The 22569-nt window shown below is 42.0% G+C and overlaps 1 protein-coding gene and 2 pseudogenes across 1 annotated transcript in view; 1 reads left to right on the top strand and 2 right to left on the bottom strand.

Annotated features, from left to right (window-relative positions):
* Window positions 1-605: 605 nt before the first annotated feature.
* Window positions 606-2222, bottom strand: LOC140222273 (uncharacterized; annotated as a pseudogene).
* A 2523-nt stretch (window positions 2223-4745) lies between these two features.
* LOC140222272 (uncharacterized) lies at window positions 4746-8261 on the bottom strand (annotated as a pseudogene).
* Window positions 8262-8413: 152 nt separating this feature from the next.
* The window catches only part of LOC140222271 (uncharacterized), a 30397-nt gene continuing 16241 nt past the window's right edge, over window positions 8414-22569 (top strand). The window contains exons 1-2 of the mRNA XM_072292438.1: window positions 8414-8705; window positions 9130-9215. Of these exons, the coding sequence (XP_072148539.1) occupies window positions 8414-8705; window positions 9130-9215 (378 nt within the window). The remainder of the gene's footprint in view (window positions 8706-9129; window positions 9216-22569) is intronic.

Below are 22569 nucleotides of genomic sequence, written 5' to 3'. Positions count from 1 at the left end.
GTGTTGTGTAGTTTTTTAGTTTTAGTTAGGCCCATATTGTAGCAGGAACTATTGGGCAGCCCAATTGCACAATAGAATTGGCCCACTGTGGGCCATCAAAAATCAGCAGACATTGAAATTTAAATTGCACTAACTTCAAATTTAAATTGCACCAAATCCAAATTTAAATTGACAATAAATTCAAACTTAAATTCATACCATTCAGGTAGTCACAGATCACCATAGATCATCACAGATTCATATAAATATGCCATCGCATATAAATAGATATATCACATCATCACAGATACATCTAAACATATGCCAACATAGTAACTATCAGTTACATAAGAAGTTTGACACACCATAGGCTAGGACATGCATCAAACCTTACATCAGTTCATCAGTTCACAGAACATGCATCGGTTCACAGAACTGCACAGCGCGAAGATCATGCATCAATTCAAACAAAAGACCATGCATCCACCTATTCACAGACTAACAAAAGACCATGCATCCACCTGTTCACAGACTAACATTGCAGGAAGACAACTTGCCAAAATGCATCCATCACCAAAAGAAGCATCCAACAGCATCGGTGCGCCAACCGGTAACCCAAGATAACCTTACCATTTTGCTTGACATCTCGGAACCATGGACATCAAAGTTCTGATCAGTGCATCAGTGTCAGCTTACCTTTTCTTCAATTCCTCTTCTTGCTTAACCCTCGTTGTTTCTAATTCCTCAAATTTCTTCATCATTTCTTCCATTTGTTGTTGTTGAGTCTTGATAACCTCCCTAAGATCACTTGATGTTTGTTTCTCCACCACCAGTTCCTCTTCTAGGTCGCGCTCACTGACACAAGTACCTTTGCTTCTGAGCCCCACATTTACAAGAAATATGTTCTTCTTAGTTTTCTGAACAAGAGCCTCATAGACCACATCATTCACATCCTTTGGTTCAAGACCATCATCTACAGATTCATTTAGCTTCTCCATTTCAACCTAGCAGTGGAGGGGACACAGATAGCTCAATGATCATGACATATGAACCTAATGTATCATCTGGTTGTAAACTAAGTATGATTTTACTTACAATAAGAGATTGAACTGCAGGAGCAAACCCTTTCTTTTTGCTGTAGTGCATCTCTTTAAATAGTTCCAGTGCATTTGGTGGTTCATTTTTGTACTTGTTCGCTTGAAAATGAATAGAAAAGGACACTTTAAAAACCTGCTGCTGATTCTATGTATTTCTAACACAGATAAAAGGTAGTAAACAAACTAAAGTTACAGCATGTTCTAGAGAAAATGCCATAGCTAATTTTACAGCCCCAAGTTTAGTATGTTGTGACATAATTTTGAAAACCAAGCAACCAGTAGTAGATTTTTGTCAACTATTACTAATCTATGTGGCATAGCTACATACAAAGCTCTCTTAAATATGCAGAGAAGAAAAGACCTGACAAGCAAATGACAATACTTGGTATTCAACTTAAAGTTAGTTCATATACAGTATGTTGCAATTGAAGCTCAAACAGCATGTTCTAGTGAAAAGTGTCATGAGTTGTACTCACCAAATTTACAATCTGCATTTCATAGCTGCGAGAACCAGTGGTCTGATGGAACTGCACTTTGCTTCTGTTCTCTCTGTTCTTCTCACAAGTCACCTACAACAACACAGTTCTGTTGTTAAGCACATATGACATCAACATGATGAGATGGGGAATAGTTGGATGAACTTACCATTTTTTGTTCATTTTTCCAGTGTTCCACAAGTTTATCCCATTGCTCATCAGTCATTGAGGTCACAAGAGATGTTTCGGGCACTAGATGTAGTGGCAAAGCATCAAAATACCACTTTTTGAGCTTGTAGCGCTGTTGGCGAATAGCTTTCTTCATCATAGCCACACATGCTTTTTTCATAGGTGCTGCCTTTACATCTGTATGAAACTTTGTCTGGTAACAGTAAACAATATTGCCAAATGTTATTGAATACAAAATGTTAGTGTTGGAAATAAAAAGTGGAAAGAGGCAAGTTTGAACACTTACAACAACTCTATCTATGTACCCCTTGATGATCTTAGGATGTTTCTTGTACTCCTTCCAATGTGGAAATATCAAAACATGGTTCCTTACTGCAATGTTGCACTCAGTTGCAAATTTTGTAGCAATCATCACTAAGTTCGATCTTTTCTTCCCCGGTTCAATAACCAAAGGAAGTTTGCCTTTCCTCTATTTCTCCATTTTCATTGACATCATTCATTCTGGCAGCTTCAGAGAGGTTCAACTTAGTTTGTAAATGCTCATCTCCAGTCAGGCAGCCATTTTGCTCGCTTGCATCAGCTACAATGCAATATAGAATTAGTAATTGTACTTTGGAATGCTGGTTCTACAATTTGAGTTCAATTTGTTACAGGAATGTAGTCATTTAACCTTCCTTTGTAGGCTGATTGCATATTTCAGCTTGATTAGTCACTGCAGTAACATCAGCTGCACGATTCTTCTGTGACCTTGTGCGAACACCAGGTTGCATCTCAGGTTGCGCCTTCTAAACACCTCTCTTGGTAACCTTTGTTGTTGTCTTCTTCTTCTACATAGAACCAATCAAATGTGCAGATTGGGAGATAAACATTAAATGCAATGAGCAAGGAATCCACATATTAAGATTTGACACTATGGAATAACTAGCACCTTATATGATAAACTAGCAAGTGTACACCCCAACTCCGTCTCGGGTTCTAGGCCATCATCACTTAGATGGCCATCACTGTTAGCCTCATCCTCACCATTGTACTCCGAGCTAGAGTATTCTGCTTCCTTCTGCTGCTGGATTTCTGGGTAAATCCTAGTGTTCGCAAAAAGTGTAGCTAGTACAGGAAGTCCTAGTTGCCGCATCTTTGCGTTGTTGTGGAAACACATTCTCATCCGCTGAAGTTCATAGTCAGTAAGCGGAGGATCTGCATTAAAAAGGAATAAAGAGAAAATTAGGGACATATTTCATGATTCAAAAAACCAAAATAAAAAGGAGCACATACAGGGGACAAGGTAAGCAAGAGCCCAGCCAAGACAAGATACTGAAGAATGCCACTGTATATGCCAAAATAAGTATCGTACCATAGATGAATAAATCTACCTCTATCTAGAGTGAACAACAGGAATGGGCTCAAGGAGTATCAGGAAAACTAAATGAGTTTTAAAGGCTCTAAAAATAATACACCCACCATGGCAATCAGACTTTCTGAACCAAGAAACTCAGATAGGGTTCTAATCGCCTGCAGCCATTATCACTCAGATAGGGTTTGTAGGAGCATATCTAGGTGATCCGATACTGTGTAAGCGAGATCACCAAAAATAAGGATGCAGGAGAGACACTTCACCTGCAAACTGGTTTCCCAGCCATGTCCTCTTCGCTGGTTTTCTGCCCCTCTTCTTCGGCAACATCGGCGTTTCTGCAGATAATCCGGGAGAAGAGGAAGCGGTGGCTGCGGGATGGTAGAGTGGCGGTGGCTGCGGGACGGCGGACAGTGGGGCCGCTGGCTGCGGGATGACGGATGGCGGGGCGTAGGGTTCTGGGGGCGAGATTTGGAGGATTGGGGGGATTTGGGGGCAGCATTGCCTGCAAGATGGCGAAGCCCGATTATATAGGGCACTGCAATATTACCAAAATAGCCTCATCGTTTCCTTTGTGTGATGGAGTGCTGTCTAGGCGGGCGGGCCAGATTGGTAAATTCGCATGCTAAATTGTGGAGTGGGGAAGGCCGCTACCAGCAAAAGTTTCAGGGTGCGCGCCTACACTGTTCAGAATGCCCGCCGAAACATTCAGGGTGCTTCTTTTTTTCTTGAAATGGTACTTATATATTTTGTTGTAGCTATCAAGATATTAAAATAGTGCACGGTAATAACCAAATTTGGATTACTATATATACTTGCTAGGTATTAATTGTATAAATTTGGTCAATTAAATTGTTTAGGCCCGGTAATGTAAATAAATCGCTACTGCCCCCTCTTATGACCAGTAATAGTACTTAATAGCACATATTAAGCCCAATAATATATATAACTTTGAAGCTCTCGCATGTATTTCTACAAAGGCTACATTTTACTTTGTGGTACGTGCCACATAACCTATAGTGATCGTTAATGATTTGAGAAGTGTTCGACTCGAACGTATCTTGCTTACGCGGTTTTGGTGGTGATTATATATATATATATGTATATATATATATATATATATATATATATATATATATATATATAGTCAGTACCATAGGCGGAGCTCCCCATGTAGCAGTGTGAGGTGGTTGCCCCAGCTACCACCGGAGTGGATCCACTAGTACCCCTCTGTCTTCCTCCCCTCAGGTAGGTGGCAGTGAAGGAGCGGCGGCGTCCGTCGTCCAACGCACCGAGGAAGACGATAGCAGGAACGACCGAACAAGTAAAAACGATTCAGCCTTCCGAGAAGTAAAAAAGGCCCATGGCCCAATAAGCCTAGACGGCCCAAGTGGAAGCCCCCAACCTCTAATTCCCATTCCCCCAAGCCGTCCAAGTCTAACGCTCGCGTTCTCCCGCAGCACCACACTCAGAGTCAGAGGTCGCCAAACAGGGGCAGCTTGCAATACTAAACAGGGAAATTCTGGACATAATATAGTCATAAATCCAAACAGAAATGTCTTGTTGCTTCCAAATATGGGTTCTTAACTCCATTACTAAACCAGGAAAATATTACATAATAATACATGACAAATGATCAGATCACTAGTACAGAAACTACTCATCGTCGCTATCTACCTCAATAGGGATAGCTTCTTCTTCACTCCAGTACTCCATCAGTGTGTCATCTTCTACCTCATCACCCTCTTCATCTTCACTAATAGTCTTTGATTGATTTTCCTTTGTAAGTCGAGCAACCTTAGCAGCATCAACAAGAAGGCCAGCCTCATCAGCCCTGTTCAAAAGCATGTCAAGTAACATCTCAGAAACTTCTGGTCTTCTGCCAGTGTCCACAGCACATGTCTACTCTTGATAGGGTGCAGTAGTGGATACGACACCATCTATTTCAAACACATTGTACAAATGATGATGCTTAAATGTCTGGACAATCCACCAATTTGTTCCAGTCTTAATATTTGGCAAATAGAAAACCTGTGTAGCTTGAGTTGCCAAAATAAAAGAGTCTTTCTTGTACCACAAGCTGGTAATATTGATGCTTTTACAAAATCCATCATCCTTTACTGTAGTATGCTTACCATCCAATTTATACCAGTCACATCTAAAAACAACAACACTTCTTTTTGTACCATCATCCTTGGCGTTATACTGTAACTCAATAATCTCTTTCAATGTACCATAAAAATCAATCATCTCACTTTTGTATGCACCTGCATAGGCCACCTCAGAGTTTTGTGTCTTCTTGTTTTTGTCACGCTCGACGGTGCAGTACCACACACCATTGACAACACATGTGGAGTATGATCTTACTCTAAGGTCACGGCCACAAGCTAGGGAAAATATATCATCATCTACCTCCTCTGATGCATTCAACCTCCACACCAGCAAAAGGGACGCGCCAAAATAATTATCTACAAGATAACTAAAAATTTAGGATAACAATAAGATACTAACGTAATTTCTGAACCAACTCCCAAATCCCTGCTCCATCCTTCTTTCAAGATCTGCAGCAGCAACCCCTGCTGCTGTTAATTCATCTTCAAACATTCTGTAACTCAAAAATAAAAAAATAGTAAGTTGCTAATCTGAAAATCATTAAGAAACAGATGTAATATACAAAATATAGATTTAAGAACATAATTTATGTACTTCTCGGCCTGATCACAATTATGGAGAGCATACCAAACCAACTTATCAAGTTTCTCGGAGTAGGAAATATCACATGCACCAATACGATTGACACCATGCCCAAAAACATCAACAATATAGGCTGATTGATCTGAAAATCCAAAATTTCTTGGGAGTCGATTAAACCTTGTCTCTACATCATCCATATATCTCGAGCAAAATATGAGGGCTTCATATGCCACATAAGCCTCTGCAATTGAGCCTTCTGGGCGTGCCTTGTTCCTAACAGACCTCTTCAAAGTATATAAGCGCCGTTCAATTTGGTACATCCACCCGAACTGCACAGGTCCTTGGAGGATGGCCTCATTAGGCAAGTGGACAGCAAGGTGAACCATGACATCAAAAAAAGCAGGGGGAAGATTTTCTCAAGCTTGCACAATATGACAAGTATTTCAGTCTTCATTCGAGCCAAGACATCTTTGTTTAGTTTTTGGCTGCACAATTCCCTAAAAAATTTGTCGAACTCAGCAAGTGTTTGATATATATCATCATCCAACAGCCCTCTCAGCCCAGCAAGTATAATCCTTTGCAACAGAATGTGGCAGTCATTAGTTTTTAGGCCTTACCACTTGATTGAGTCAGCATTTAAGCATCTTTGTATATTTGAAGCATATCCATCTGGAAACTTGGCCTCCTTCAAGAAATTACAAAATTCAATCTTCTTTGACTTGGACAACGTATATCAAGCTTTGGGCATGTCATATGAATCTCCACTATGCTGTAATTGCAACTCCTTTCTAATTTTTAAATCAGCCAGATCAATCCTTGCATTAAATGTGTCCTTTGACTTCCCTTTTATATCCAGAATGGTACCAAGGAGGCTTTCACACACATTTTTTTCAATATGCATGACATCAAGATTGTATCTAAGCTTCAGAGATGGATAATCATGAATGCACCACAACAATGCAGCACGAAGCTTAAAATCTTTTCCGGTGATAGCATCAAGAGTATCCACACCAGACCATAGCTCAAGTAATTCTTCTACAAGCGGCTACAAGAAAACATCAAAGGCCTTCCCCGATGAATGAGCATTGGGAATCAACAAAGCCATCATGAAATTAGATTCATCCGTGCATGCCCAAGGTGGTAAGTTGTATGGAATCACAAAAACAGGCCACATGCTATAAGATGAACTCATGTTGCTAAAAGGATTGAAACCATCTGTGGCAAGTCCAAGTCTTAGGTTTCGAGCATCTTCAGCAAAATTAGGCCAGCGGTTGTCAAAATCTTCCCATGCCTTTCCATCTGCAGGATGGGTCATTTCCTTCTCATGGTATTTCCTCTTCAACTTATGCCACTATGCTTCCTCAGATCTTTTCTTGGAAACAAACAACCTTTGTAGCCTAGGGACCAATGGAAAATGCCGCAATACTTTTGCTGGAACCTTCTTGCTCTCAGGATCTTTCCATCTTGATGCCTCACAAACTGGACAGTTATCCAATTCTGCATATGTCTTTCTAAATAGCACACAATTGTTGGGGCACACATGAATTGATACATAACCAAGTCCTAATTTACGTAGCATTTTCTTAGCTTCGTCATATGATTTTGGAATAGTATTGAACCGTGGGAAAGCTTCTGACAAGATCTTCAAAATTGCAGAAAATGCTGAGTTAGTGATCCTATAGTATGACTTCACATGGAGCATCTTGATTACAAATGTGAACCTTGAAAAATTGATGCAACCAGGATATAGCTCACGCTTAGCCTCTTCAATCAGTTGTTTGAAACGTGATGCAGCGTCCTCATTTCCATCTTCAAGTGTAGCCTCATTTCCATTTTGTTCAGACCTGACAAGTTCCCCTAACATCCCTTCAAGTCCACAATCATTAGTGTCCTCAGATACAAAAGAATCAACATTTGCATCCTCAAGTACTGCTGGTTCCTCCAAACCATGAACATCGCTGTCCTCTCCATGATTTATCCACTTGCTATATGTGCTGGACATGCCATTGACCAGTAGGTGCCTCTCCACTTCATTTTGGTGCAGAGATTGATGGTTCATACAGTGACTACGTGGGCACAAAATTTGCTCATCCTCGGTAAACCTCTCTCTAACGAAGTTCATGAAAGACCGGACACCACAAATATACTGAGGTGTAAACAGAGCACCATGAATCCAACATCTACCACCTACATAAAAAATTGTAGAAAATAAATAAATCTTCATTACAACCACTACATCAAGTAACAAATGACATCACTGAATTAAACTGTGCATCCAAATCCATACCAATTGAAGTCAGCTGAGCCAAGATCTGCAGGTGGCCGGCGATGGATCCCGTGCAGGGGAGCCTTGATGGAGCCACTGCCGCTGCTGGAACCGCTGGCCCTCAGTAAACTCTTTACCTTTAACCCAGGCACATAGTCCCCGCGCTTGTAGTAAGCCAGGCTCTTGGAGGCCCTCCACTCTGCCATCCCCATCCCATCTGCATAAACATAAACCAGGTACTCCAAAGTCACTCCACTTCCGATTTCGGAATCATACTAATAAAAACTACTACAGTTACAGCACGACCAGCCTTCCAGGCACAAGGTAACAGAAGAACTCACAGTGGTTGTTCTCACAGACCAATATGACCGGCAACTTCCAGAGCGGGCTGGTGGCGGTGGGGTTAAGGCGGCGGAGAATGACCCCGGCTGTCCGGGCAGGGGAGCATCAGTTGTCCGGGCTGCCGGGCAGGGGAGGCCGGCGGGGACACCAGGGACGAGCGAACGGCCGTTGCACCGACCGGCCCAACCAACTGCTGGCCGGTGTCGGCGCGCCGCGCGCCAGGATCTGGCAGAGTGGGCGAGTGGCGGGCCTCTTCACGCTCACGGCTTTGCCCATCGGGATGGAGTGGGCCGGCGGGGTGGGGATGGCGGCTGGCACTAGGCGGCCGCCGGCTAGACAGGGCCGCAGGGAAGGCTGGTGAGGTGGGGCTGCCGCCGGCCAGGTGTCGGAACTCGGGACAGAAGATGGCCGCCGCGGACAGGGTCGTGGAAAGGGGCGGCCGGCACAGACAAGTGTGGTCTGTGGTCAAATGGCTCCTTAATCTCAAAGCACTATAATTTGTTTGAGAAAGGACTAAAGAAAAAACAGATCAACACTATGCGAAAACAATTTAGTCTCCCAGTGGTTAGGTCCCTGCTTTCTCAACCGAGAGGTTCGCGGTTCCATTCCCAGTAGCAGCAACTATATGTATGACATGATCAAGTTTCATACATATAGTCACATCATCAGTGAATAATAGTAACAGTATTACGTAAAGGGATATAAAGAGAGTCTATGCTCATGTTGTTCGTCATGCAGGTTCTTCAATCTTTGGATCCGTCGCCATCGTGGAGATGAAAGACATGTCATGTTCACCAACATCTACGAAAGACAGCAGCAATGAAGTTAGCTAGTTATGCTCATGCTGTTCGTCATGGGTTCATAGGTGTCACACCTAATTTTAAAACAAAACCAAGTGCTAACTGTATGTATGATATGATCAAGTTTCATACATATAGTCACATCATCAGTGAATAACAGTAACAGTATCACGTAAAGAGATATAAAGAGAGTCTATCAGAGATTTACAGCTTAATCCTGGAAATGAAGGCTCCAAACTTCGCAGGCAATCGACCGGGGGTTGCGTACGCCTAGAACTCACCGTCTTCAGAATAACTTAATAGCAGCTTCATCTTCTAAGCAATATTGGTTATAGCAACGATAAGCACATGTCGTACTCAGCAATGAAGTTAGCTGGTCATGCTCATGCTGTTCGTCATGGGTTCATAGGGCTGCCGGCCTGCCGCCAACGTCAAGGCAAAGGACATGTGACATGTCATCAACAATAGCATGGAGACAGAGGATGATTGGACTTGCTTGTGTGAGAGCTCCCTCATGTAGACGTGAACGTGAGCTTCATTGTCTTCTTTAATTTCTCATCCTCTTTCTACTCTGAGTTTTCGCTTCCTCCTGCACGTTATCAGCAACACCACAACGATACTAACACCAGAACGACTCTGAAGCTGAGCATGCCTTTAACATAGAAAATGACCGTTTCTATTTACCGTGCATGTATGTATAGCAAGAGGGGCTCAGATTAGCTTTGTTACTATACAAAATTTCTTCCCGCACTACTCTTCAAAATTCAAAAATCATGAAAGGGAATTGCCCTATAAGAGGATAAAGGGGAAAGGGGAAAATCAATCGGTTGGAGTTTATCTAAGGAGATGACATTGAAAGCTATGGTTGAGATAAGATATATGTGCGGAGGAGACTGGACCTTATGCTTTCCACTTGCCTTTTCATTCAGGCGTTGTCCATACAAAATTTCGTTGAGCAGCAGGGGCGATGCTTTGCGTCGTCTGCTCCTGTAATTCAATCTGCAGGGATGGACCATGGAGTTGCCCACCTCTGAAATAGGCTCCTAGAGATGGCTATTTTCAGAGGCGGTTGACGTGCTGGTCCGGCCCGAGCTTATTTCCAGGGTCTGCTCACCCCCACCTGGGAAATACATTTCCTGGATTGGGCTGGCTGCTGCAGGGGTGGCGAAGGGCGAAACCAGGAAATGTTGTAGCTGATGTCCATGCAATATTCTAACTCATACTATAGTTCTATGGATAACATAATGAAAAATAAACGATGACATATTGTGAGATTTTAAGCTTTTACTATAGTGAATGAGAAGAAGACTTGAAGATCGAATATGAAACAACCATTATATGAGTTGTCATTTTACATTTGCTACAAAGAAGTATAGATCAAATAAGCTAACAAGGCTCTTCTGGTTTCCACTTGATTCTGATTTAAGAACACTAGTGGAGCTAGCAAAATTGAAACAAAAGAATTTCTGACTTCAAATTCTGAAGGGAAGCGATAGGCGGCTCGCAATAGAATGGCATGTTGCCTACACTATGGGCGACGTGAATGGTGGATTAGATAATGATCTTTTAACCGGTATCAGTCCATATAATCATATAATCACATCCTTGCCTAATACTAAAGTGATATGTTTTTTCCAACTGTCAAGCATGTTTTGTATAAAAATCCCTAACCTTTTTCTTAATCTACCTAGAGCACTAAATTAATGCGTTCATCGTGGTCTGTCATTTTTTCTTCCTCACCCGTGCCACCACACTTCCGCGCCACCGCCTTTGTAACCATGTGAATGGCCAAGTGGCGCACCTGGCCGGCCTCACAGTAGTGGCGTGAGACAAGGTGCCCCGGACGCACAAGGAGAGCTCGGAGTGCCTGCTACCCGATCGCCTTGGGCAAGATCGCCGTGGGAGGCGGCATGCTGCCAGAGCTCGCCCTCACACTCGCGGATTGGAGAAAGAAACCGCCAAGGCTGAAAGGAAGCCATACCTTAATGATGCCAGAGGTAATGATGGTCAAGACTCGTGGAGAGATGCCCAGAATAGGGTGAAACTGCTTCCGAACGGGCAGACACTGCCACCCCCACTGGAGACACATCGGAAAGCGCGTCAGTGCTGGTACTTCCGAGCTACACCACTGCTTCCTCGATGCCCTGCAGATCCTCGGCAGTTCCCACAATACACTCGCATCAATTCACATGCTCGCACTATTTGACCGTTGAATCAAACAACCTCTAATTTTGTAGGGAAAATATCAAATGCATGTTCACGCACACGGGAAGCTCAACGAGCAGCGCCATGGCTAGCTTTGTTGCCCTACTAGCATCTTTCGCGGGGGTTAGTGTGCAGTTCCGGCCCATGGGGCATGTGTGCAGGAGCATTTGCAGTTCTCCTAGGGACCGCTCGCCATCATCCGCCCATCCACTGAGTAAGATAGAGAGCGGTGTTGGCGATATAAGCAGCCCCAGTCGAAGGCTCGAGGCTCCGCTGTCTCCAGCATGTTGTGGCGTGCTACCCGATCGCTTACGCTGCCTGCAGCTCCGCTCCAGCACAACGTAGGGGCGCCTCCACAAAGCCACAATGGCATCTCTGCACGGTCGAGCGAACGCCTTCCTAATGCTGATTCCGGCAACAGCAACGTCCAAGAAAGGAATGCTGATTCCAGCAACAGCAACGTCCAAGAAAGTGCAGTACCAAACAGTTCATCCGTCTCTTGTGGATAAAATTATGTTTTTAATTCATTTGTTTAGCAAGTGTGGATAACAATGGATGGATGGATGGGGCTGCCGGGCCACCTCCTTGCGCTTTTCATGGGCTCGATGAGTCCATATTTTTATTCTAGGAAAAAATAATAATTATAGTATATTGATTATTGTGTACATTTTTGGGTTATTGTTGTTCACAGGTGCACACCTCTCTCTAGTTTTATTATAAAAAGTGAGTAACGTTGAAGACTACACAAACCAACATAAGATTAAAATATTAGAGTAGATAATATATCGTAGAAGATTATATCTAATGTTAATGTGATAAAATTATTATAAAAATATCTCTTTGTTCAAAAAATGCATAGAAAGGTACGTAAATACGATAATATGTCACATTTGAAAAAAAACTATTCACGATTAATGTAATTATATACATTATTTGTAAATTCGATAATATGTCACACATTTGAAATAACTAATCATGATTAATGTAATTATATACATTATGTTTATTCGTAGCAACGTATGGGCAGTTCTCTCCTACAAGGATATAAGAGCTCGCGACCAAATCGTCGATGCTTGACTGTAGCTCCGCCCTTGGGGGCGGCAGACCTTTTGGTCTGCCCTCAAAAAAAAACACTTCACCCCTACAAATGATTTATGTAGTACTGATAATGGCATAAAGAAGTTGGAAGATAATCAATAGGCCACCGACCATCATGTCCGCCAGTACTGCTGTCACATAAATGTGCTACCTCGTCTTCCTCGATCAGACAAATACCAAACTCTTTCATAAGTATAGATTACTCGATCAAGCAAGCGGCAGGTCCATGGGCATGTAAGACATCCGGGATGAAATAGTTGTTTGTGACCAGCCAGCTGGAACCCTTGCGCCACAGCTTATGTGGTTTGTGGCGCCACAGCTTGGAACCCTTGCGCCGAGTTTTGTAACCCTCGCGGTGATGGGTGCTATAGCTACACAGAAAAGAAACAAACCATTTCTAAAGCGAATATTTTTTCAAGTAGGAGATAGGCTGTTGAGAAAGTTGATCTCTTGAGTTGGCAGACGCAGTTAATACACTATCAAGGATAAATTTACCTAACCCTTGCAAATAAACATAGAAATGTCTATGATAAACGAAAATAGTTCATAAATTATATTGGTACCCATACACAACTATACAAGATGGTATGTAAAACTTTGGACAGAATTCCAAGATGACATGCTCAACCACACAGGAGCTAGGCACGTACATTGCCTTCAATAAGTAAATGATAAAATGGACGGCAGGCCTGCTTACACGCACTCACCCATATTATTCTGCAGTAACAATAATGTGGAAGTAGGAACACAAATGCATCTTCAAGTGCAAGGCGCGATGGTCCCGGCGGTGCAAACTATGTAGCAGTTGTTCGCACACTGCGAGCACGCCGAATTGCGGCATGCTGTAGCTGCTGCCTTAGTCGTACAACCGCTGGTGGCTCCACCCGCGCAGAATCCTTTAGAAAAGCTCTCGCACAGCTCTTTGCAATCCGCAACACAATCATCGGCCGCCACCGTATGGTGGCCATTGGACAGCAGAACCAGCAGGATGCAAGCGGCGATAGGCAATCTTCAACGTGGTGGAGGCACCAGAAGCCATGGATGATATGGTGGCTTAGCAAGTAGCTACAGGACAAATGAGTGAGATAGAACAGGAAAAGATGGCAAGCTCAGATGCTGTGGTGGTCTGCTGAAATGATGCCCAATTTATAGGCAGCAAAAATGTATAAATAACATAGGGTAGGTAGTTCACTAGCCAGATAAGGCATCACGGAGCTAGCTGCTCAGATGTAAAGTGTCGACATTGTTATTAGCAGGCTTCTTTTATCATTTTTTGAGAACAGAGTCCTTTTCTTTTTAGAGGCCATGTTACCAACAGAGTCCTTTTCTTTTTAGAGGCCATGTTACCAATTGAATCAACATGAGTTATTTATTATTTAATGCGTGCTTCCTCCTCTGATATATAACTGGCTAAGACTAACTTATATATGCAATAGTTGAAGGTATCATTGCTTCCTAAAATCATTGACAAATCTCATGAATTAATACTTTGTGCACAAATCCGGTAGTGGAAGCAAGATATAGCAGGACCAATACCTTCAGCACTTAATAAAACCGCTATTACAAACACTAATATATATGAAGTGAGGAGGGTAGCATCCGTAAGGCTTCAGAGAATTAGGATACGGAGATATCAGGAATTAGACCATTGACTAATCATGCCCCACCAGCTTCACTGGCTGTGGCGTCTATGATCCCCTTCAATAAATTATTCATACAACCTGTACCATTGTTCTGCACATCTACTACTCTATAGCTTCATCCTGCTTCGACAAACATGGTATATGCACGCTTTCATAAGAAATAATGGCATATAAACGTGCTACCCATCTTCCCTAAAGCAGACAAACAACAAACTCTTTCAATTATCCACAATTTGACATCAGGTTTAAGATTCATCTACAAGCATAGCTTACTCGAGCACACGGTACATCCATAGGCATGGAAGGCATGGAAGGCATCCCCTTTAGTCCCGATTGCAAATAACAACCGGAAGTAAATTGTAGCACACCTCCTTTTCTCCCAGATCCAAATTAAACCGAGACTAAAGGGGGTGGTATCTAAAGTCAGTTCTCTAGTATTGTTAGTAGTGTTAGTACCGACCAAGCGATACCGATCAGACATCCGGTACTAAAGGAAGTTACCGACCAGTACTAGAAATCGATCCTCCAGTAGTGATCAATGTACCATGTTTCGAGACTATCACAATATATCATCACCATTTTATTTTACCTTCCGCACTTCGTTCTCCAATACAAAGAAGAAAACGCAACGGAGGAGAAAGAGATTAGTGTGTAATATAGAAAAAAAAAGACTTATCCTTCTATTAGGAATAGAATTGTTTGGTTCATTTCCCGACTCTGCCACACTGTAGTATAGGCTGCACATCATGCATGTTGGCTTGATGAAACACGTGCGATGCATTTTGCAAGAAGTACAGATGCTTCACACTACAAAAAATCCTATACAAGTACGACACTCCAAAGGTGAATTCCTGAAGTGAACAGCAGGGAGGGTAATAAGGGAGTGTTTGTTATTTAGGCACTCCTAAAATTCCTATCACATCGAATATTTAGGTACTAATTAGAAGTATTAAACATAGACTAATTACAAAACCAATTGCACAGATGGAGACTAATTTACGAGACGAATCTATTAAGCCTAATTAGTTCATGATTTGACAATGTGATGCTACAGTAAACATGTGCTAATGATAGATTAATTAGGCTTAATAGATTCGTCTTGTGAATTAGCCTCCATCTGTGTAATTAGTTTTATAATTAGCTCATATTTAGTCCTCCTAATTAGCCTTCGAATATTCGATGTGACATGAATTTTAGTTCGGACTAAATATCCAAACACCCCTAAGAGTACGATATCAAACTTTTTTGTTGTGGTGGCCTTCGGGTCTGAAAGGTGAACGACACACAAGCCCAAAAATTATAGTTTTATCAGTTTCCAACCCCAAGTTTTCTCCATTAAATTTTCCTTTTTATGTGAACCAGTATCATCGGGATTTCGTTATAACCATCACCATGAGAAATGATCAAATACGAAATTTTGAAGCACCATATAGAATGAAAATTTTGCATTTTCTTTGATGGTCAAATATAATATTAAGTCGAGGCACATTCTTGAGCGAAAACATTGCATCATTGATGTACATATCAAAAATTTAGGTACACTCACGGTAGTTATTCCGTGGCCTAATTACATGCATGGGTAGATCCAGAAACAGAAGTAGGGACCTGAACTTACTGGGTTCATTACGTCTCAAACTATATCAACGCAATGGTTTAAAGCAGTTTTATTTGAAAACATAGAAAAATACATCACGGCGAGAAGTAACAAAGACAAATACGATTTTTTTCATAACAAACAATTAGATAATGATTGACATCTTTACCTGATCTCTAAACTTAAATGGGTAATGTTCAACATCTTTACCTTATCTTAGTCTCAAATGGGTACTCATGAGTTTGCATATTCCTAAATTACTAGCAATATCTGAACAACAAAACTCCAGTATGAGCACTTTTGGTTGCCTAGTGCTGATCTCATTACTCTCTCGAGTAGGGTTTCAGCTTGAAAAATAGGATAGTGCCTATTGTTCGACGTCTTGCAGTTCTATAATGAAGACAGACATTGAAGACTGAACAACTGATACTCTAATCAATAATCGCATTCCAACGAGCAGTAACATGTGTACTAATCAAATCTTTAGTATACAATTTTTCCCTATCGCTTTTAGCCTGCCTCAGATTTACTGCACCCATCAGCAGCACGCGCAAGCCCGTAAGCCTTGTGCCCTGCCCCTGCGGTCTACGAAACAATAACCGCATTCCAACGAGCAAAAACATGTGTACTAATCAAATCTTTAGTATACAATTTTTCCCTATCGCTTTTAGCCTGCCTCTGTTTTACTGCACCCATCAGCAGCACGCGCAAGCCCGTAAGCCTTGTGCCCTGCCCCTGCGGGCTACGAAACAGCCGTGTCCCTCGGCCCTCGCTGCTCATTGTACAAGTGAAAACAGGAACAAGCAAAGGTAAAGTTATGTCCTCATGTGACAATGAGCAGTGGCCCAAGAATTTGTTGTCGGGCCCGCTTTTATAGGAACTAAACTAGACTATTCATATCAGAATTCGAATTAAACTAGACTGTTCATATCAGAATTCCTTACTCGTCAACGGATGAAATCACAGTTTTCTTTTTGGGCTTTTCTTGACATGATTGTAGACATTGATTTGCAGCTAATTAGTAAATCCTTCTGCTTCGTCTTAAAAAGAATAGAATGTCGCTATTTCCTACAATATCATGATTATGTTTGAGTTTATGAGTAAGTTTGAAAGCTGCAGAAATGCCCTTGCATATATATCCAGCATTATCACCTACCGGAGAATAAAACCCAATGCACCATGCTATGTTTGGAGACAATCACTCTATATTCCCATCAATTTATTCTACCTTCTGCACTTCAGTTTCCCACTACAAGCACACAATGGAAGAGAAAGAAAACGTAATTTGTATAAGGGAACATAACTACTCCTCTTAATTAGGAATAGAAATCACCGGGAAAAAGCTTACTACTAAGAGTTTCAACCCATGCAGTCCAACAGAGCAGTGCTGAGACGGTATGCATACAGCATAGGCAAAATCCATACTATTTAACTCGCTTTGCAATAATACCATGTTTCACTCGAATTTAGTTTAGCCTTTCGCTGTATACTTTTTGAGCTCATATCGTTAGGATTTCGTTCCCATGGTCATCATGAAAAATGGTCAAAGCATAATATTGACCTATGAAAAAATTGCATTACACTCATCTTGGACAGTCAAATATGAAATTAAGACACATATTTGAGTGAAAAATTACATCGTTGATGGTCGAATATGAAAATTTTAGGTACAGTCTGCAGAGTTTATGCAAAGACAAAATTGGATACTATTTCCTGTCTGAGGATGTCATATTGTGGTGTAACACTTTTTGTGATAGTATTCAGTAGTGAAAACTGCTGCGAAGTATGGTGACAACATCAAAACAATATGGTCACTAAACAAAACAAACAAAATAACTGAGAGGACATGTAGTAGGAAAAAATTCATAAGATTTTTCCATATTTGCACAGTGAAGGAATTGTGTCTAAAATGAAATATCAAGCCAAAGACATCTCCAGTATTTTGCTTCGGCATTGGGTTGCCGGGAGAGTCTTATGCTGCATGCCGGAAGGTTCATAGATTATTTATCAGCATTCACAAAAACTTGAGCAACCTAAACTATTCGGTTCGTTCCAAAGCAATGCACTTTCTATTCTAAAAAATCAAAATTTAGTTTACTTTGATCAAATCTTTGCGAAAAACATTGATCAAAGTATAAGCTCGGGAGCGACTTAGTGAGAAGCCACTTCGGGAAAGAGAAAGGAAGGAAGAGTATTCAGGAGGGAGGCGTCAGCACAACTAATATTGCGGGCTTTCAGAAACTACATTAAACTATTTGATGCGTCTCAAGTTCAAGTGTAGGTGAAGAAAAAATTCTCTGAACGGGTCATATCCTATCATATGGTGAATTGGTGATGTTTTCACGCGCTACATATGAAATTGACAACCTCTCAGTCGTACAAGTAATGTTGAATGCTGTATAAATGCCCTTCTTATATATATGTTGCATTTTCACCTACAATACAACAGTGACCTTAATTACCATGCCATGTTAGGCGACTATCAGTATATATTATCACCATTTTATTAACCTTCTGCATTTTGGTCTCCACTACCAGGAAGAAAACACAGTGGAGGAGAAACAGTGTGTAGTGTGTTATGTGTAATAGTGGGAAATCTAATCCTTCATTCTTTCAGGAATAGGAGACAGCGGGAAGAAGATTGTTACTGTGACGGGCGTGGCTGGCAGCATGCCGGCGAGCACCCATAGGTCAAATGATGATCGGCAGTGTGGCGTAGTGCGATGGCTCAGGTGGTACGTGGGAGGGATGCAAAGAGGGCACTACACAAAGACCATGTACTGTCGGAAGGTTTCAATCACGCGTACGCGTGCAAAGAAGTTAAAAAGAAGAAGGAAACAAATTAAAAATCCCATTGCATGTACATGAGCCAAGCCATCATACGTCCATGCGCGCATCAAGGGCGGCAACACCGCACGCGTCAACGAAGAGAAGCAAAGAAAGAAAGAGAGAGAATATATCTTATAGAGGACCCACCCAAATCAATTCCTCCCTACACCTCATAGAGGACCCATAAGTTAGGTTAATGGAGATATGAAAGTTTGAAGGAAAGGGTAAACAACACTTTGGACGCTACTTTTTCTCACTTGAAAGTTTTCTACCGCTCGTGTACCCGTGCCCAATACGGCCCGCTAATCGCGTCATCATGGCAGCGCTTTCATTTCCTTCCTCTCCTCCTGAAATTCTTCAACGTGCTTGCCTGCCCACCCAGGCCATGCCGCCCCTGTCCACCCCATCCACGCCGCCTCGCCTCACCTGCCAATCGCGGTGGCCTGTGTCCGCTTGCCCGCGTTAATGTGCCATAAGCTCTTCCCCCTCCAGTATCCACCCCTCTTCCTCATACACTGCTTTGCAATTAACTGGCGCAACTATATATTATGGCCAGGACATCAAACTAAAATCAAGACGACTTGTAATAGGAAAAAAAAATCATGCGATTATTCCTGATTTTCCCTGCAACTAAGTACTTATTTCTAAAGTGATATTCAGAGGCAAAGACGTGTCTAGTATTTTATTTAAGCGTTGTATTGCAGGGAGTCCTATTACAGAAGGCTAAGAAAATTGTAAAAGTCTAAACAAACCACTACCTCTCAGTTCATTAAAAAATAAGGCACAACTTACTTTGAAAAATCAATACTTCATTTTTTTTTGATAAAGTCTGAGAAAAAATGGTGACCGAAGTCCAGGTTTATAGACAACGCTAGTTCCGAATGCCAGAGTTGGAGGGTGTCCTTCGTCTAGTAAATTTGAAGATGCACAAATGCATTCGCATATATATCCTCCACTATCACCTACCGCGCAATAATAACCATTGTACCATGCGACGTTTCGAGATCATCACTATATATATTCGTCCATTTCATTTTCCCTTGTGTTCATCAGTTCTCCGCTGCAAGCACAATGAGGAGAAATAGACGGTAATTGTAAAAGGAAAAAAAAAGCTAGTGCTGTTAATTAGGAATGGTAGTCACTGGAAAAAAGATTACTTCAAGAAAGTCAGATCTGAGCTGAACTTTTGAGCTACTGAGCTGAACTTTGTTCCCATGTTCCTCAAAATGAGCATATTTTTTGAGCTCGTGCCATAAGGATTTTGCTCCGATGGTCATCTTTTGCGGAACATCAGGTAGTTAGCCTTGAAGCAGAATTTTTTAATGAAAATTTTGCTTTTTTACTCGTCTTGGATTGGACAGTCGAATATGAAATGGAGGCAGATTATTATTGGGTGAACAAATTCGCATATCGTTCGTGGTTAAAAGGAATCCTTTAGGTGTCGCATGATTCTAGCGGAACACAAATAAACAAACTTTAGGCCTGGTGACAAAGCTACTTCTGAATGAGACCCCCGAGACAAACCAGAGTGCAAGCTTGCAGAGCAGGCCAATCAGTAAAAATGCGCGCAGGCACATTATACATGAAACGTGGGCCATGGCGCCGCGCACGCAAACCCCTGCACGCCACTCTCCTGCCCTGCGGTGGCCTGCCACCACACGTTGACAAGCAAACTGGCTCGAGCACGTCACCGTGCCGTGCTGTGCTCCATGGATGGGATGGACAGGGACAGACACGGAGCGACGAGCGAGGGTACCGACTTTTTTTTATTTTGTCCTTTTCGCGGAAAAATTTTACAAATAGACCCTTGGCGAAACCAATTCCGAAAATGGACCCTTAGCTTGGCGCCAAGCTATAACGTCCTGGCGCCAAGGTCCCCCCACGCACCTCCAACGTGACGCCGGCTCCCTGACGTGGCGCCGAGGCTTAGCGCCAGCGAGCCTGGCGCCAAGCCTCCCTACATATACCGCCACCCTTCTTCCTACCCGACAGTTCCTCCTCATTCTTCTCCACTCTCTCGGGTTTTTACTCTTCCTACTTCGCCCTAGACTACGAATCGACATTGTAGCTTAGGAAACTTTCATTTGATCCGTGGATCCTGAAGAGCAAGGTATCCTCTCTCCCTCGTACCTTTTTTCACATCGATTCGCTATATATTTGTTGCATTTTTGAACTTAGGGTTTCATGCAAATGTAGGATGCCGAGGCGTGGAAAAGCTAAGAAACTAAGGTAATCTCAGCGCACGTAGTTATGTTATATGCTCATTGTTGTGGATCAAATGAAAAAACCTTAATTGTAGGTTTATTGTTAAGTGCGTTTGATTCATAGAACGAAATAAACTAAATTGTAGTTATGGCGCCAAGAAGACCGGAAATGCGTTCGATCCATTGCCTCTGCCTAGTGGTGTTCCAGTGCCGATGTGCTTTTGCGGCGATCCTTGCAAGGTAGCCAAGTCCGATGAACATGCCACGTATAGGCAGAGGTATTGGATGTGTTCCAACTTTGCGTTTGAACCTACACTTCGTCAGCGCCGCATTAACATGTTGGTAAGGAATTATTTTTGTCTTATAATTATTGTCCATAATTTTTTTGTTTTATAACAATTGCATTTGTTGTAGACCCCTCCACCGCTATGTGATTTTGAGCAGTGGATCGACACTGAGATCAATCCTGAAGACAAGGAGTTTTTGGAGTACATGATGCGCTGGGATGCAGAGAGGAAGAAGGTGTACGAGAAGAGGCTCATAGAGGAGGCTGCGGACGCCTGATCGGAAAGAGTCAGATCGCTAAACTCGTGAACTATCGGATCACGACGTCCAGGGAAGATACGTCTGAACATCTCAATATCACTCTCTGTCATCTCTCCAACAGGACGATCATCATCAGAATCAAGATCCACTCCCATCTCGTATGCATCTTCATCATTCAAAATTTCAACACTATTAGAGCCACGCAATCCATCTCCACATTGCGCTTGCGCATCAACTAGAGGCACATCCACATTTTCTGGAATATCTCCTGCACCATCAAGTACAAATATGAGTAAAGAATAAATTGATGGAACGAATGGATTATCTCTCAACAATAGAAACCGGTAAGACACTTACTCGGATCATTCTGAGTGAAAAGGAACTCATTAGGAGAGTCCACTACATCATCAACAATCCGACAACCATGTCCAACTACTTCATTAGGAGCAGATTCAGCATCGGGAATAGTAGGTGCAACATCCACGTCAATAACAGGTTCTGGGACGGGAGGATCGAAGTGTGCCCGTTGACCCATTGGTCGGGAAAACCGACGAGGATTTGGATCAACTCCCACTCGACGAACAACCACTTCAACACTTGGGGAATGACCATTCATAACCGTCCTCACATATTTTTCCCACTGGCCTACACACCGAATTGGGACCATCTTCCTTTGAATGTTGAGAGGGGAACCTAGGTGAAGCATGCCCTCGACTGTGATTTCATCATCTTCATTACAATGTAACTCCTCCCGAGCCCTTGCAAGAAACTCACTAAACGAGGATTTCTCATCAAATATGACAACCTCGCACTGCATGGCAACAAACTTAACACATCCATATTCATCCCTTTCCACGGTGCCTCCGTGATATATGCTCACTACGTTCTCCATCTAGTATATCAATATAACGACGCACAATTCATTTAGTCCATAATAAATCAAACATTCTAAGTCTAGTATGAAATCAGATAGTATCAATTGACTACTAACTACTAAATACAACTAACTAACTATGTCACATATACTAACTAACTATGTCACCTAATATTAACTATGTCACCTAATATGTACATATGTACTTAACTATACAACTACTTAACTAAATATCGTAATAACTAGTTTACTATGCTACCAAATTGTATTAGTTTTCATATCTAACAATTCTATCTATTTGTCAATTTATCTATCTACCTATTTTATCTAACAATTCTACCTATCTATCTAAATTTTACCTAACTATTCTAATTTATCAATATAA

Source organism: Setaria viridis, chromosome 3 (assembly GCF_005286985.2).
Source record: "Setaria viridis chromosome 3, Setaria_viridis_v4.0, whole genome shotgun sequence".
NCBI classification, from domain to species: Eukaryota; Viridiplantae; Streptophyta; class Magnoliopsida; order Poales; family Poaceae; genus Setaria; species Setaria viridis.
This window is presented reverse-complemented; position numbering and strand designations above follow the sequence as displayed.